General features: G+C 36.4%; 1 protein-coding gene across 2 annotated transcripts; it reads left to right on the top strand.

Moving 5' to 3' along the window:
* Positions 1 to 348: 348 nt before the first annotated feature.
* On the top strand, positions 349 to 13,466 carry LOC115923566 (dual specificity mitogen-activated protein kinase kinase 7-like). Of its 2 annotated transcripts, none has more exons than XM_030984546.1 (5): positions 349 to 487; positions 7,702 to 7,810; positions 9,742 to 9,808; positions 12,206 to 12,319; positions 13,290 to 13,466. In XM_030984546.1, the coding sequence occupies exons 1-5, from the start codon at positions 406 to 408 to the stop codon at positions 13,449 to 13,451; spliced, it is 534 nt and encodes a 177-aa protein (XP_030840406.1). In that variant the 5' UTR covers positions 349 to 405; the 3' UTR covers positions 13,452 to 13,466. The 2 variants fall into 2 exon arrangements, with proteins under 2 accessions (XP_030840406.1, XP_030840402.1); XM_030984542.1 differs by lacking the exon at positions 349 to 487 and adding an exon at positions 3,069 to 3,233.
* Positions 13,467 to 13,813: the final 347 nt, after the last annotated feature.

Raw genomic sequence — 13,813 nt, forward strand, 5'->3', positions numbered from 1 at the left:
GATTGAAATTTTCTGTATCATTCTTTTTTTGTTTATTTAAGTTTGCAACTTTTTTTCTTCATAATGCTGATTTTTGGCAAGATATAATTCATTTTTAACTTTATCTTATTATCATTCATCAACATAGCTAGCGTAATTCTAAAAATTGAAGCAAAATAAATTTACGACAAATTTTCCCGGAGTGCACCTTTAAGAAGAAACTTTTGGTAATGGCAGGCGCTCGTCTTTGGTCGGCTCAACGCCTTAAAAGTTTGTATCCGACCCGAGTGGCTTGCTAATTATAGTGAACTTGCGCTAGCTGTCCCTGGCTTTGAAAGCCCGTGTCGTATGCCGAAAAAAAATTCTCACTCAAGTCCACATAAACTATATACATTGAGAGCTGCAGTTAACTAAGAAGGGGGAACCATGAACCGTCGAGATCAGAGATTTTACATTGCCTTTTGTCGGCCTGCTCCAAGATATGGCCAAAGAGGACTGCCGACTCTTCGTAAGTTGACCTCTTACTTTAATTAAAGAGATATCATGCTATACATTTGTGTTATTCAAATCCTTTCTCGATATATTAAATTTTCTTTTGCCCGACGATGAATGGAGTGCAATATTTGTGTATGGCTGATAATGATGTGCGTGCACACTTGCAGCTTTATATAGGTCGAGTGTTTTGGTGACGTATTATAATTATACTCTTTCCAGGAGGTATATGAAATTTACTAGGGGTGCAACTAGCAAAATACTAAATAGATTCCTCCATCCTCTTTGCTCTGGAAACTGCATTGTATTATTCATTTTCTGCTTTTGTTCCTTTTTTCTTCATCGGTTTTCCTTCCCTCTTCCTCTTTCTTACTTTTAATTTGTTTGAAAAGCTCTTCTCATTTCATATTAAGTTCTTCCTTTCTTTCCATTTTCACCTCTCACCCCTTCTTCACCTCTCCGGCGATCCTTTCCTTTTATTATTTCTCTTTTTTCTCTCGAATGTGAATGCATCCAGAGTAATTTTGGGTTTATATTATTTTCTCTGGTAGTTAATGACAAGTAGAGTTTACGTGCGTAGTGCAAAGTCAATTGATCCTTAAAGGTAAAGACCAGTTATGGTCATGCGATTGCATTGTGAAAGAAACGTTGTGGAATCGATCAGAAAAGGTTGATCATCTAGCATCTAGCATCTGCAAGGTTCTGGAATCATCAAAATGATAAGAAATTTGGCCCATTCTTCGTAAAGTTACAAGCACTATACACAGAAAGATGTATATGGGACTACCCTATATCTCTCACAGACCATGAGAGAAACAAATTTACCAAATATATGAATTAGTAGGCGGTTTCCCGGCAATTTTTTTTATCATCATGTATTAGTCAAAACATATTCTTTCACATGATTGGTAATGAGAGCTTCCATTTCATTTTTTGAAATTGGGGCGTTTCCAATACTGGTCTTTACCTTTAATATTGTTAAAGTTAGAATTGGTGAAAAATATATCACTCCCTGTGAAGCATTCCAGCCATGCGCCATTTGACTAGTGGACCTAGGTCCATGATTTGACAGACGCTCATAATGGTGAGCTATAGCTTCAATGCGTTACCGAGTATAGCCTAACCCATTTAGCACCTGGGTAGAGAGTGGCCGCCGTGGATTAATGTCTTAGCTCATAGGACGTTATTAGTACCGGGCATGAGCCCCCCCCCCCCCAGCCCTTAGATCGAGAGTCAAAATATGAATGAACAACTAGACTGAGACAAATTTCCACTGCTGTTCATAAAGGGGGCGCTAGTGTGAGCGTAGGAAGGGAGGGGGGGGGGGGGGTACCCTAGAGTATAATGCGAATTACTGTAACTTATCGAGACCATTGATTGGCGTGTAGATGTGTCTTACGATTCATTCCCTACCCCCTTCTCCCTACCCTTTTCGCCATTCGACTAGAAGGAAGAGGGGGGGGGGGGCACGGCCCCTTTGTAGGTCTTTACCTCTGTTGTAAACTATAATGTCAAGTGTCATGTTACTATACTGTTGCCTATATAATAAAGGTGGAATACATTTTCTTGATCAATCTAAAGAGTCTCATATAATAATATATTGATCTATAAAAGATTTTGCGAAAATATACTCTCTAAAAATATACTCTCTAAAAAAATCCTCTGGAGTGTGAAAATGTAGTGAAAATAGAGTGAACATTCACTCTTTTCTTCTTAGAGAGCACTCTAAAATCAATTGATTTTCACTCCTAAACAAGTGATCACGGACGTCACTCCCAAGAAAGTGAAAATAGAGTGAAAATTCACTCTTTTTTTTTCTAAGAGAGTAGGCCTACATAAACTAAACTATATCTATTATGAATACATCCTATATTGGCATAATCATTTCATCAAAAGAGGTAGGAAAATATTTATGGGCAGCAGTAGAGAGAGTTGGAAAGAATCTGCGTCTGAGCTGTAGTGGCGTAGCCAAAGGCCCGGGGGGGGGGGCTGGACCTGGTGCTTGAAAATGTTGATGCCCTCAAGGTGCCTCCAATAAAAGATGGATTAAGTACAACAAAATAATTTAATATTTGATATACATACTATGATCAGTAACACTGTATCTCGAAGGTCTGAACTAATATAGTATCAGGGATTCAGAATGTGTTTTTGTTTCTTCTTGGTGTACATGGTGGCCATGACCCCTCGCATAATATCCCTTATAATCTAGACGATTCGACGATCCACCTTAATTTTTTACCTAACTGCTGATGCACAGGATATTTTCATTATTTACTTTTAGAGTACATTCAGCAATTTCAACTTTTGATATATCACCGTCCCACTGTACCGTGCCGATTTGCCGAAGAAAATAAAAAATAGACAGTAATATATACAAACATATACCATTTTGTACGATATTTTTCTACTTTTTAAACATCACTTTAACAGTTTATTTGAACAAAGAATTTCATGCTTGACGTCCCCCCTGTCGATGTGAGCGTATGAAATCGAAAATATGGCAGTAAAGGTATAGATTATTTCTTATTTGACAGAACTTCAATTCGATATGAATATGCTGCTGTCTATTACCGTATGTAAATGAGTACCAAAATATTTGTGCGCATGCGTCACAATTTCCAAGATGTCTTCTTCCTTGGACCTACGACAAAAACTGAATCAACTACAAATTAGCATTCAAGATGAAAACAGAGCGAGGAAAGAGAGGCCTTCTATTGATTTTAATTTAGAATCACCTAAAATGCCTCGGCAGAGGCCAGGTAAGAACAAATCTTCCACCTTGGTTGTCTCTCAATGATTTTTAGAGCGCTTATGCAAGCGAATGAGAAGATGGAAGACATCAACATTCATTTTATACACTGTCACTGCACTCTGCAGTGTCATAAGGAATAATGCACACAGCGGAGCACTGCGCTGTGCCAGTGCAGTGGGCATGGGGGTATCATTGGTAGAGTCTGGGTGAAAAATCATTGTCTCGCTTTCGGCGACAGTACTATTAGTGATAATGGTGGCATATTCACCCATTTTCTATCCCAGAGATTAATATGAAATTGACCATAATCCATGTAATGATTGAAGTCTGGTGGTGATTAAATGACAAAACAAATCGTAATTCGTAGACTGACGTTGACAAGTTTGTGCATGTTCAGAAGCCAGGCGCTGGTAGTGGTACGAGAATGAGGATGGTCAGCATAAACGAGGTACACGCTCTGCAGGTTTTTGGGTTTCCGATCCTTGCGTTATCAATGCTAAAAACTGGATTCCGCGTAATAAAATACCCCAAGTTCATCGTCTATTTTTATGGGTTGTCCATCTTCACAAGGATTTATCACTCATAACTTGAAAGTCTCTGTACTAAGTCGTTGTGAAACGCATCAATTAAATCATCAAGGAATCTGTTTTTCATATCGCCAACGCGCGGATCATATATCAGAATCGTCAGCGGTCAGTAGGGGCGCTGGTCCGAGAATGAGGATCGTCCTCATAAACGAGGATATCCGCATAAATGCGGACAAAATGCGTCCTCATAAACAAGGATCGTCTGCATTTTTCGCGGACGTTTGCATGCATATTTATGGCATGCATTATAATCCAAGATGGCGCCCCGCATGTTTTGCCTTTTCTCTTAGACCAATATTATTAATTTCAAAGTCATGAAAAGGCACTAAATATCAACATGGTCTACAACAACTCCAAATGACAAAATAATCCCAGCTATGAATTTTTTAAAAGCATTTGATAGCCCAAAACTTGAAATTTTTCGGCATTAAAAAAAGAAAAAAAGAAAAAAGAAGAAATTCTGCCAATTTTTTTCCGATCATTTTTATTGATCGGTGATCAGAAATATTTATCCGATCACCCCTGATCGGCTCAAGATCGGCCCCCAAACCGATGATTGGTTACAGGCCTAAAAAAAACCCTAGTTGACCGTCTACTTTTATGGGTTGTCCGTCTTCCCAAGGATTTATTGCTCATAATGTGAAGGTCTCTGTACAAAGTCAATGTAAAATGCATCAAGAAAATCATCCCGGAATCCGTTTTTTGCATCGCCAATGTGCTGATCAAAAATATGGAACATCTGCTTTTTTGCAGACGATCCTTGTTTATGAGGACGCATTGGTCCGCGTTGACAAAGACGATCTTCGTTTATGAAGACGATCCTTATTTTCGGACCAGCGCCCCTACTAGCGATAGAGTACAGACGCTCCTTATTTTTGCGGACGTGTCTGTCCATGTTTACGAAGATGATCCTCGTTTATGCGGACAATCCTTATTCTCGGACCAGCGCCCCTACTGATGCTGCACATAAAACTTTACGCATTGAGCGCTGTAAAGTGAGTTAGACGCGTTCCCGTTGGCTGATCCGCTCGAACGACTTCAAATTTAAGTGAGAGAGAGGGCCTGGCAATGCCAATACATACGTAATGTTACATAACGCACCAACATGTCATGCTTTAAACAGGTAATGCACTGCACCCATAACTGACACACACTAACTAAGTATAGGTAGGGATGTCAGACGCTCGCGCTGCAATCCTGAAATCGAGCCATCAATGTGCGTACGAGCCAACGGTGATTGTAGTCGAAATAAAAACATGCAATCTTTAAAAATTCATTAAAAATCAAAATTAGCAGGAAAGAATTAATTGATTAAGAATTACCGTAGATGAAAGTTGTATTCCAATATTGGAAGCATTTTTTTCACAAGTAGAATCGTAGAATCAATCAAAATATGGCAGTAAAGATGAGCTCTAATTCGCCCATTGGCCCTTTGCAAGCGTTTGAAAGGCATTGCAGCAGCCATGGCACTGCTTTTCTGTGACTCTCTGAAAAACTGCGCATGTTTACATCGAAATCTGGAGGTGATCCCGGGGTCACACAATGCCCAAATTTGGACATGCCATTCATGAAACTTAGAAAAGTTGACCATGCGTGTTGACTTTTTTGCCTACCCCATACTTTTAATATATTTGAGCAGTAAAAAAAAAGTTCCAATTTATAGCGATCTTTTTCTTATAAAAAATGAACTTTTTGCAAAAGTCAATGTTAGTAGATTTATAAGTGATATCCAAGCTATCTTTGAGCCAAAAATCTAAGGGAAATTCATTCAGGATCATCTACAGATAATCACAAACTTCAGATGTATACTACCCAAGACTGAACAACCGTAAGTCTTGACACTCGCCCTCAACCCCTGGTGATTCTGTGCTGAACACGTATGGACCGAACGAAATATTTGCAGCTAGAAACTACTTTCCATGGATAAATTGAGAATTTTGATCGACTAGACGACTACAAACGTTGAATATAAGTTTTTCATAATTAAAGACTCCATTATTAAAGCAATAACTTAGTATTTATTATAGAAAAAGAAGTTGAAATGTTGAATGCGTGTACGAGTGAAATGCCGGGAGGAAGTATAAATGAAAGAAAAGCGTGATGTTATCATCAAGCCGCAATGGCCCCGTGCACGCACGTGGAAATTTCCATTGTAAGCGCCAGCATGTGGCTCTTCTTCTAAGTGTACAAACTCCCTCTTTAAAAAAGATAAAATGTAAGAAATTATTAAAACAATGTTTCAAGGGAAACTTAACACTGTTTCGAGGGAAATTACGTAGAAATGAGCAATTCTAGTGACTCAGCTGTAATTGTTATATACAGGTGTTATTCTCCTGATACATTTGTAACATTACAAGAGGTTTTCTGGACATTTACCATATTTGTTTTTCTTTATCAAAAAGCAATTTTACATGTACTTGGAATTGATATATTTTTCCACCATGACTGCCAGAATTTTAATCCAAGTTTACATTGAAATATCATCTTATATTTGTATCGCTGATTATTTGAAAATCTTTACTTGAAAATCAGCGATCCTCCAGATCCTCAAATCGATCCTCAAATTTTATCAGGAAACATTTTTCCTGTGATATTTTTTTTTTTTTTAAATCTTCATTTTTCTTTGTTTTTCTTTGTTTGTTGCCATGGCAACCTTATATTTTAATTTTAAAAATGTTGTGGAAAGATGTCCCTGCCATTATCTTGGAATGCAAAGTGTTTTGAGTAGCAATTTGATCTGGAAAGTAAATACCGGTATATTACTTTTTAAGTATTTTCTTATTTTCTTTGTTTTGTTTCCATGGCAACAATATATTTAATTTCAAGGTTTCTCTTAAAAATGTTGATAAAAAGAATATAATGAAGAAAAGTTCTGTTGAAATTTCAATGAGAAACAAGATATATTTTTTGAGATATGGCACATCAAACAATGCTTGCAATGTTGAGGTATGTACTCTTTACTATGTACTTAAATTACACTCGGTGCCATGCTTACATTGTAATTTCCTATGCAAAAACTTCAGGAAATACCCCTAAATAAAAATATTAAAAAATTAATATCTCGAGAATCGATTTATATTTTGACTCCATTTTTTTTCCATATTGAATGATAAATTGTGTTCTCCAAATACAGTGCAAACTTGTCATGATTTAATGGACTTCAATTTTTAGTCTAACATCCCTAGTATAGGTACACCATAAAATAGAAAAATCAACAAACATTTTGGTAAAACTTGCAACTTTGTACATTAAATATGACAACAATTATAATTTTTTAAAACTTAAGTAGGCCTGTAATAACTTAAGTATAATAACTTACCTTTTAAGGATGCTGAAAAAAGTGTACATAATAGAAGATTTGACTGGAATATCAAGATTTTGGTGTCGGATCAAACAGAAAATCGCAAGATTTCTCCCCTCACAAGTATCTTATAATGTTGGAACAGTCTAACACGACCGAGGCGATAGCCGAGGGTGTTTGGACTGTTTTGAAGGTACCGAGTGTGGGAAATTTTACTATTGCCCAAACAAAATGCTGTGTATTATCTGTTTTATAAGATTATGTTTTATTTGTTTTATAAAATAATGTATTATTACATGATTTTGATAATGACCAGTCATTACCATTGGATAATGATCGGTCATTATCCAAATTACGCGTTAGGCAAAATAAATGCCTGGTCACGTGTACACTTTCAACTAATCATTCGATTAGGATCCACTTCATCATCTTAAACTAGTAATATTCAGGACCCCCACACCAAATGACCAAATATATACGTGTTTAGCATGGAATTGTCCTTTTACCTACCATATTTATATTTTGAAAATAACAATAATATATGAACATGTCCGCTCTTACTCCATCATGTTCTTTGTTCTAAACAGCTCTTCAACTAAATCACAATGGAGGGTTATCACCGCACGCAAGGAGGGACAAGAAACAAGTACAAATGCCGCTAACATGTGGACCTATCAACAGAAGTACAATAGACGGGTAAGTAGAGTTGGGTTCACACGGCAGTCTGCGTGTATTAACTTTAAGTTTAGGTCATGGCTTTGAACGTCAACACTATCTTGTAAGTACATGTATGCAAACTGGAAAGTGTGGACGCACCCATGGTTACAAAACTTTCAGTTAACTCGGAAGTTAAAAACCACGAGCGATTTGAAGGTAAGCAAGATAACTATAATCAGGATCCTCACTTGAGGTTCTGTGCTGTGCGGATGCAATTAATTTTGAGGTTACGCCAGCTTGTACATGTGCTGTAGTTAGAATTGATGTTTTCATAGCGTATACATTTGTAGTTTAAAATTGTAAATACTTGTTGTATTGTGAAATCATTGTCGTTGTTAGTGGATTGTTGATAATAACTTCGAGGTTTAGTAAGATTTAAGTTTGAAACGATGGTCTTTAGCAAACAAAGCTACAGATCTACATGTGGTACCAGGTACATGTAAGTTTTTAAAATTGAAGAGTGTGGTGCACCACTCTACTGTGCCCTTTTTAATCTCAAGTTTTGGGTAAATTTAAAGAAACATCCCCCTTGGTGTTAAGTTGTGAACTACATGTAAAATATGATAAACATCTGGGCCTTGTTTCATAAAACTTGTTATCGATAACAAATGTTACATTTCTATGACAATCTGCTCTCAGTCATTAAAATGCCACTATGTCAGTAGCTTGTACAGTGTAGCAGTTCTTGTAACTTGTTATTGATAACAAGTTTTTATAAAAGAAGACCCTTAGATATTGTGGTTTGGGAGAGGGCTTAAGGCATGCAATTTCAAAAAGCTGCATGGAAATAAGGACGTACAGTGCATGTATTAATTATTGAGGTGATTCACATGAACATGTAGTTATTTTCAGACCATTACATCTACAATCTTCATATATATATATATATATATATATGCTAGTTTATGTCAAATAATGTTATTTCCTTACAATAAAAGATCGTAATTATTTAACTATTGTAATTGTGTTCATAAGTTTATATCATTTATATTATATCTTATTTTGTCATCATTGTATATGTTTCTGTTAATTCATTTATAATTCAATCTTTAGATTAATCATGTAATTTATTGTATAATTGATTGTTGTAAAGCGCATAGAGAATTTATTATTATGCGCTATATAAAAATTACTTTATTATTATTATTATTATTATTACATGTACAGTGTACATGTACAGTACTTCTGTTTTGAAGTTCTGTCATAACTTACAAATTATCAACATGTACAGTACGTAATAATTTTGTTAATTTTGTACATGTAGAATGAAAAAATGAAATGAATTGTCAACATCCTTAGAAACAAATTTTGATAGTTACACAATGTTCCTTACACTCAGAAGTGTCATGTGAGCAATTAATCCTAAATTATATTGATGTACAACTTGTTTCTGTAGAATTGGATTGTGTGAATAACACTGATTGTGTTCAAAAGGTTAAGTCTCCAGGAATTTCTTGTTTGACGTCCCGTTGAATGGAATGTAAACAGACTTTCAAAATAACAGAAATGTACAGCTTTACTTTTGAATGGCTTTCAAGTCCACATTCACTTGAACTCATTTGTAAGAAATACATACATGTTGTAATTCATGCCAGCTTGTTAGCATTGTTAGCTGGGAACAAATATATCAATAAATATTGTAAGATTCATCAACAAATATTTTTTATTGAAAATTTCGCCTACTGTAAGTTCATAAGTTCATTCTATTTTCCACAACTATAAAAGTGCAAAAAATTGTACAAATTAATAAAGAGCTTAGATTTTAAGAATGAACAGCTACATGTATTACAAATCAAAATACAATCAACTTCAAAAGAAAAGTCATCACACGAATGAAAATTGAAAAGTGCTTGACCCACTTTGTTTAAAGTTCATTACCGTAATCGTTCTTTGTCACATTTGTACTACAGGCCTGAAATTGACAGGAAGTTGCAGGAAATAATGAAACAGACTGGACTTTTGACAACAGAGGGCAAGGTAAGGACAATATTATTTTCTAATTTTATAAAAAGGAGTGTTACCAGGTACTTGTCCCAAGGGATATTATTGTACAGCAACTATTTTAGTTTACATGTACTACATGTAAAGTACTTGATGCAAGCCTGAATTGTTTCAGTTTGTAAACCATGCCCAGACCGTACCTACATGTATCCGGGTACAGCTTTCATTTCCCTTTAAGTGTACCATGTACCGAAACATATTTGTCTCTTTATGGGGTTCCACGTTGCTATGAATAGTAATTTTTTAGAAATATGAGGTCCAAGTATTACTTCTAGTACAAAATATTGCAAGTTTACTTTACATTCTTTATCAACATAAGATGAGTTACAGTTTAGCTATTGACATTGTACATTAAAATCTATATGGTATGTATTTCATATTTTCATTAGGATTTATAGAAAGAATTCAAGGTGAAATTTGTTAAATCATATGAAATAAATGGGACAAAAAATATTGTTGTAAACATAAACATTTAGATTTTTGCCTGCCCTGCCAGTCCTAGAAAAAAATCCCCTACTTTTAGTGGAAGTGCAGGTCATGGAGCTACACGCGAGAGCCTGCAAGTCCCTCTTCAGGAAATTGAGCATTAATTTCAATTACCTGAATTGCCAACACAGAGAAGCACAACACTTCCTGTCCCCAAGGGGGCCTGGTTTGGTTGCCATGCCGATGTCAGCGATCGGACATGTCAAAACTCTCTCTCCTCCGGTAGGGTGCTAACTTTAGCCAGCCAGCGTCTGCCTGAGCCCTGCCTGAGAGTGGCTCTTGCCGGAGACCGGCCTATAATTCGGGCTCGGCGGCACTCGAGACTCGAGTCGAAGTCTGGTGGGTCTTGGGAATCCTGCTTTACATTTATCTTCACACTTTCGTGCTTGAATTGGGAAGGATATGTTCAATAAACTTAGGGAGCGAGGGAGACAAAATGTACTGCATGTCACACCAGAGCTCCTCTCGGTCTACTGTATGTGCATTACACGCGTTTGCTAGGGTCTACAGGACTTTACATGTTATGTACATGTAATTTTCACTGTACATGTTTAATATTTTGTTGCAAATGTGATCTGAACAAAGGCGTGACACTTACAGGCACCCTAGACGCATGGGCACCCCAAATCTAGGTGTGGACCCCCAACATTTCAAAAGTTTCAACATAGTGCTCAATGCGTAGACAGAAAATTTTAAATCAGGGGAGTGTTTCACAAAGAACAAGATTGACTTTATGTTGGACCCAAATATGGCAGGCCGTTCATGTCCCTGTTTGCTCTCGCCATTTACTGTCATTTGTCTCTCAAGAGATGTACAAATCATGGTCACAAATCTACAGAATATCCATTTTATGATAGTTCATTATAGAAGAAAAAAATATTATCTAAATTTTGTAATGGTGAGAGCAACCAGTGACATGAAAGGCCTACCATAGTTAAGTCCAACTTAAAGTTGATTTTAGTCTTTGTGAAACACTCCCCCGGACCCCAAACTAAAAAGAGTTGGTGTGGAACCCTGAAAGGGGCTGTGCACAACATGTAAAGTTGTGGTTACTTCAAATTTTTGGCAATGGAAAGGTACACACAAAAAATGTGATAGTATCAGATCAGATCTGATCAAGGACACGCTATATAGGAAACTTCTCAGGTGTTGAAGTTTTGAAGGTACGTGAAGAAACTCTTGCGTCACGGCTTCCTGGATCGATTCCTGAAGCGATTCCTGAAGCGATTCCTTCAAAGAGCTAGGGAATTCACCCTAATCCATTATTGTTATGTGGAGGGGAAAGCTCTAATCCGCTACATGTGTAGATTCTTTCGAGCGTACCGGTCTCGTGCCCCCCAAACACAACCAGGCCGTGTCATTGCACTTGCTTGCGATGCCAAGTTGAGCTTTCAGAATCTTTAACCTAGCTTTGAGACCATGTATAATGTTGATTACAAAATTCACTGGAAAAAAATTAAAGGGGAGGGGCACACCATTTAAGTTTGATAGAACTTTATAAGTACCGGTACTTTAAAGATTGCTTATATTTTATCTATGGCTTCGGATATCAGGTGCAGTATGATAACAATACTGACTGCTTTGAGGTGCAGTGGTGAATATTATTTGAATAATATGATCTCAAAAAGAAGTTTCCAGCTTCTATGCTAGAACCCAAATCAGGCTGAGGACCCTTTTGCAGAATTTTCATGCTATCCTTATATTTTGTCTAGTTGATGTTACACGTGCACATGCAAATTACACAAATTATATTCTAAGCTGACTGGTACCCTGCTACATTTGTAACTGACGTTTGAGATGTCTTTTGCAGTAATTATTAAAGCAAAGGAATTATATTGAATTTGTTTACTTGCATTTACACTTGTGATCTTTTCACTTTTCTTGCAGCGTTATCACATCAATGTGGAGAGTCTTGAGTCGATAGGGGAACTTGGTTTTGGAAGCTGTGGCCATGTGATTCGTATGAGGCACAAGGAGAGCGGTACAATACTAGCGGTCAAGGTAAGTTGTGACCTTAACAGAATTAACCCCTATGTAGCCGGTCAGAGTTTGCTGAAGATTGAAATGAATCCTCAAATTGGCACTAATTGTTTTTTAATTTCCACTATTTCATAGTTAAAGGTAAAGATCAGTTTTGGAAACACCCCCTCTCAAAAAATGAAATGAAAGCTCTTATTACCAATCATGTGAAAGAATATGATTTGCCGAGAAACCGCCTACTAATTGATATATTTGGTAAATTATTATATCTATTTGGACCTGATAGATATCGCGCACGTGTCACGCACATGTCGCGTACATGTAGTCCTATATATATCTTTCTGTGCTCAGTGCTTGTAACTTTACCAAGACTGGGCCAAATTTCTTATCATTTTGATGATTCCAGAACCTTGCAGTACACACCAATACTTATATGCTAGATTATCAACCTTTTCTGATCGATTCCACACCGTTTCTTTCACAATGCAATAGCATGACCATAACTGGTCTCTATCTTTAAGAAATATGAAAATGTACATGTAAGTTAATTGAACCAATGTGCATGAAAATGAAAAATAATCAACAAGAAATTGCCACTTTGTACACAAACATAGTGCTTATTAATTTCACACCCCATTGCCAATTTAGAGATTTCAGTGATTGCTTTTGATTAAATCGTTCTCATTCATGAGCGCTATAATGAACCGCAACAGAAATTGACCCAACTTAACTTCAGATATTCAACTGGTTGAATATTAGATCTTGAAGCAATACTTCTGAAAAATGCTTTCTGAGATACATGGATGTTCGATTGGAGGGGAAAATAGGCATGGCATTTTTCTTTTAAACCTCAAAATCTTTTTGAAAAACCAAGCAATTTTTATTACATGTTAAAGGTGTTAGTGTTACAAGCAAAAAGTGCTACGCTTGGTCAAATTTTAAAGGAAATAAAAAAACAAATTGTATGTTTATTTATTCATTTTTCTTGCAGCAAATGCGGAGATCCGGAAATAAAGAGGAGAACAAGAGAATTCTAATGGACTTGGATGTTGTACTCAAAAGTCATAATTGCCCTTTCATCGTGCAATGCTTAGGGGCCATAGTAACGCCTGTAAGTATACACCAAGGTCATAGGTCATTTGTCTTTCGTTAATCCAATGTGTCCGCCATGGCTTGGGTGTCTGGGATGCTGAAATTATTATTGTTTTCATAATTATTTTTTTATTCACCAAAGTCAAAGACATGAAATAAGTGAATACAAAGCATCAGTAAGGTTTACATTTTTAAGTCACATAAATGTCAGGAAAAGATAATGATTAACTAGATTATTAAACAGGAAGGTCTTCTTTTCCAATCCATTTGACTTAAAATAAATACCACAGAATAGCAAGATACAACAAATAATGAATGGCAGGTATAAGCAGGCATGATATCACATGGATGCCAGGAAAAGAACAAGATTAACTAAATAACTATAGCCGGGGAATCTCGTTTTCCAATCCATTTGACTTTATA

The sequence above is a fragment of the Strongylocentrotus purpuratus genome, unplaced genomic scaffold (assembly GCF_000002235.5).
Source record: "Strongylocentrotus purpuratus isolate Spur 01 unplaced genomic scaffold, Spur_5.0 spur5_contig_833, whole genome shotgun sequence".
Lineage (NCBI taxonomy): Eukaryota > Metazoa > Echinodermata > Echinoidea > Camarodonta > Strongylocentrotidae > Strongylocentrotus > Strongylocentrotus purpuratus.

Excerpts from the sequence above, each read along its gene's own strand:
- LOC115923566 (XM_030984542.1), top strand. The coding sequence starts at position 3,098 with ATGTCTTCTTCCTTGGACCTACGACAAAAACTGAATCAACTACAAATT. Across the intron at positions 3,234-7,701 it reads AATGCCTCGGCAGAGGCCAG|CTCTTCAACTAAATCACAAT; the intron begins GTAAGAACAAAT and ends TGTTCTAAACAG. Across the intron at positions 12,320-13,289 it reads GTACAATACTAGCGGTCAAG|CAAATGCGGAGATCCGGAAA; the intron begins GTAAGTTGTGAC and ends TTTTTCTTGCAG.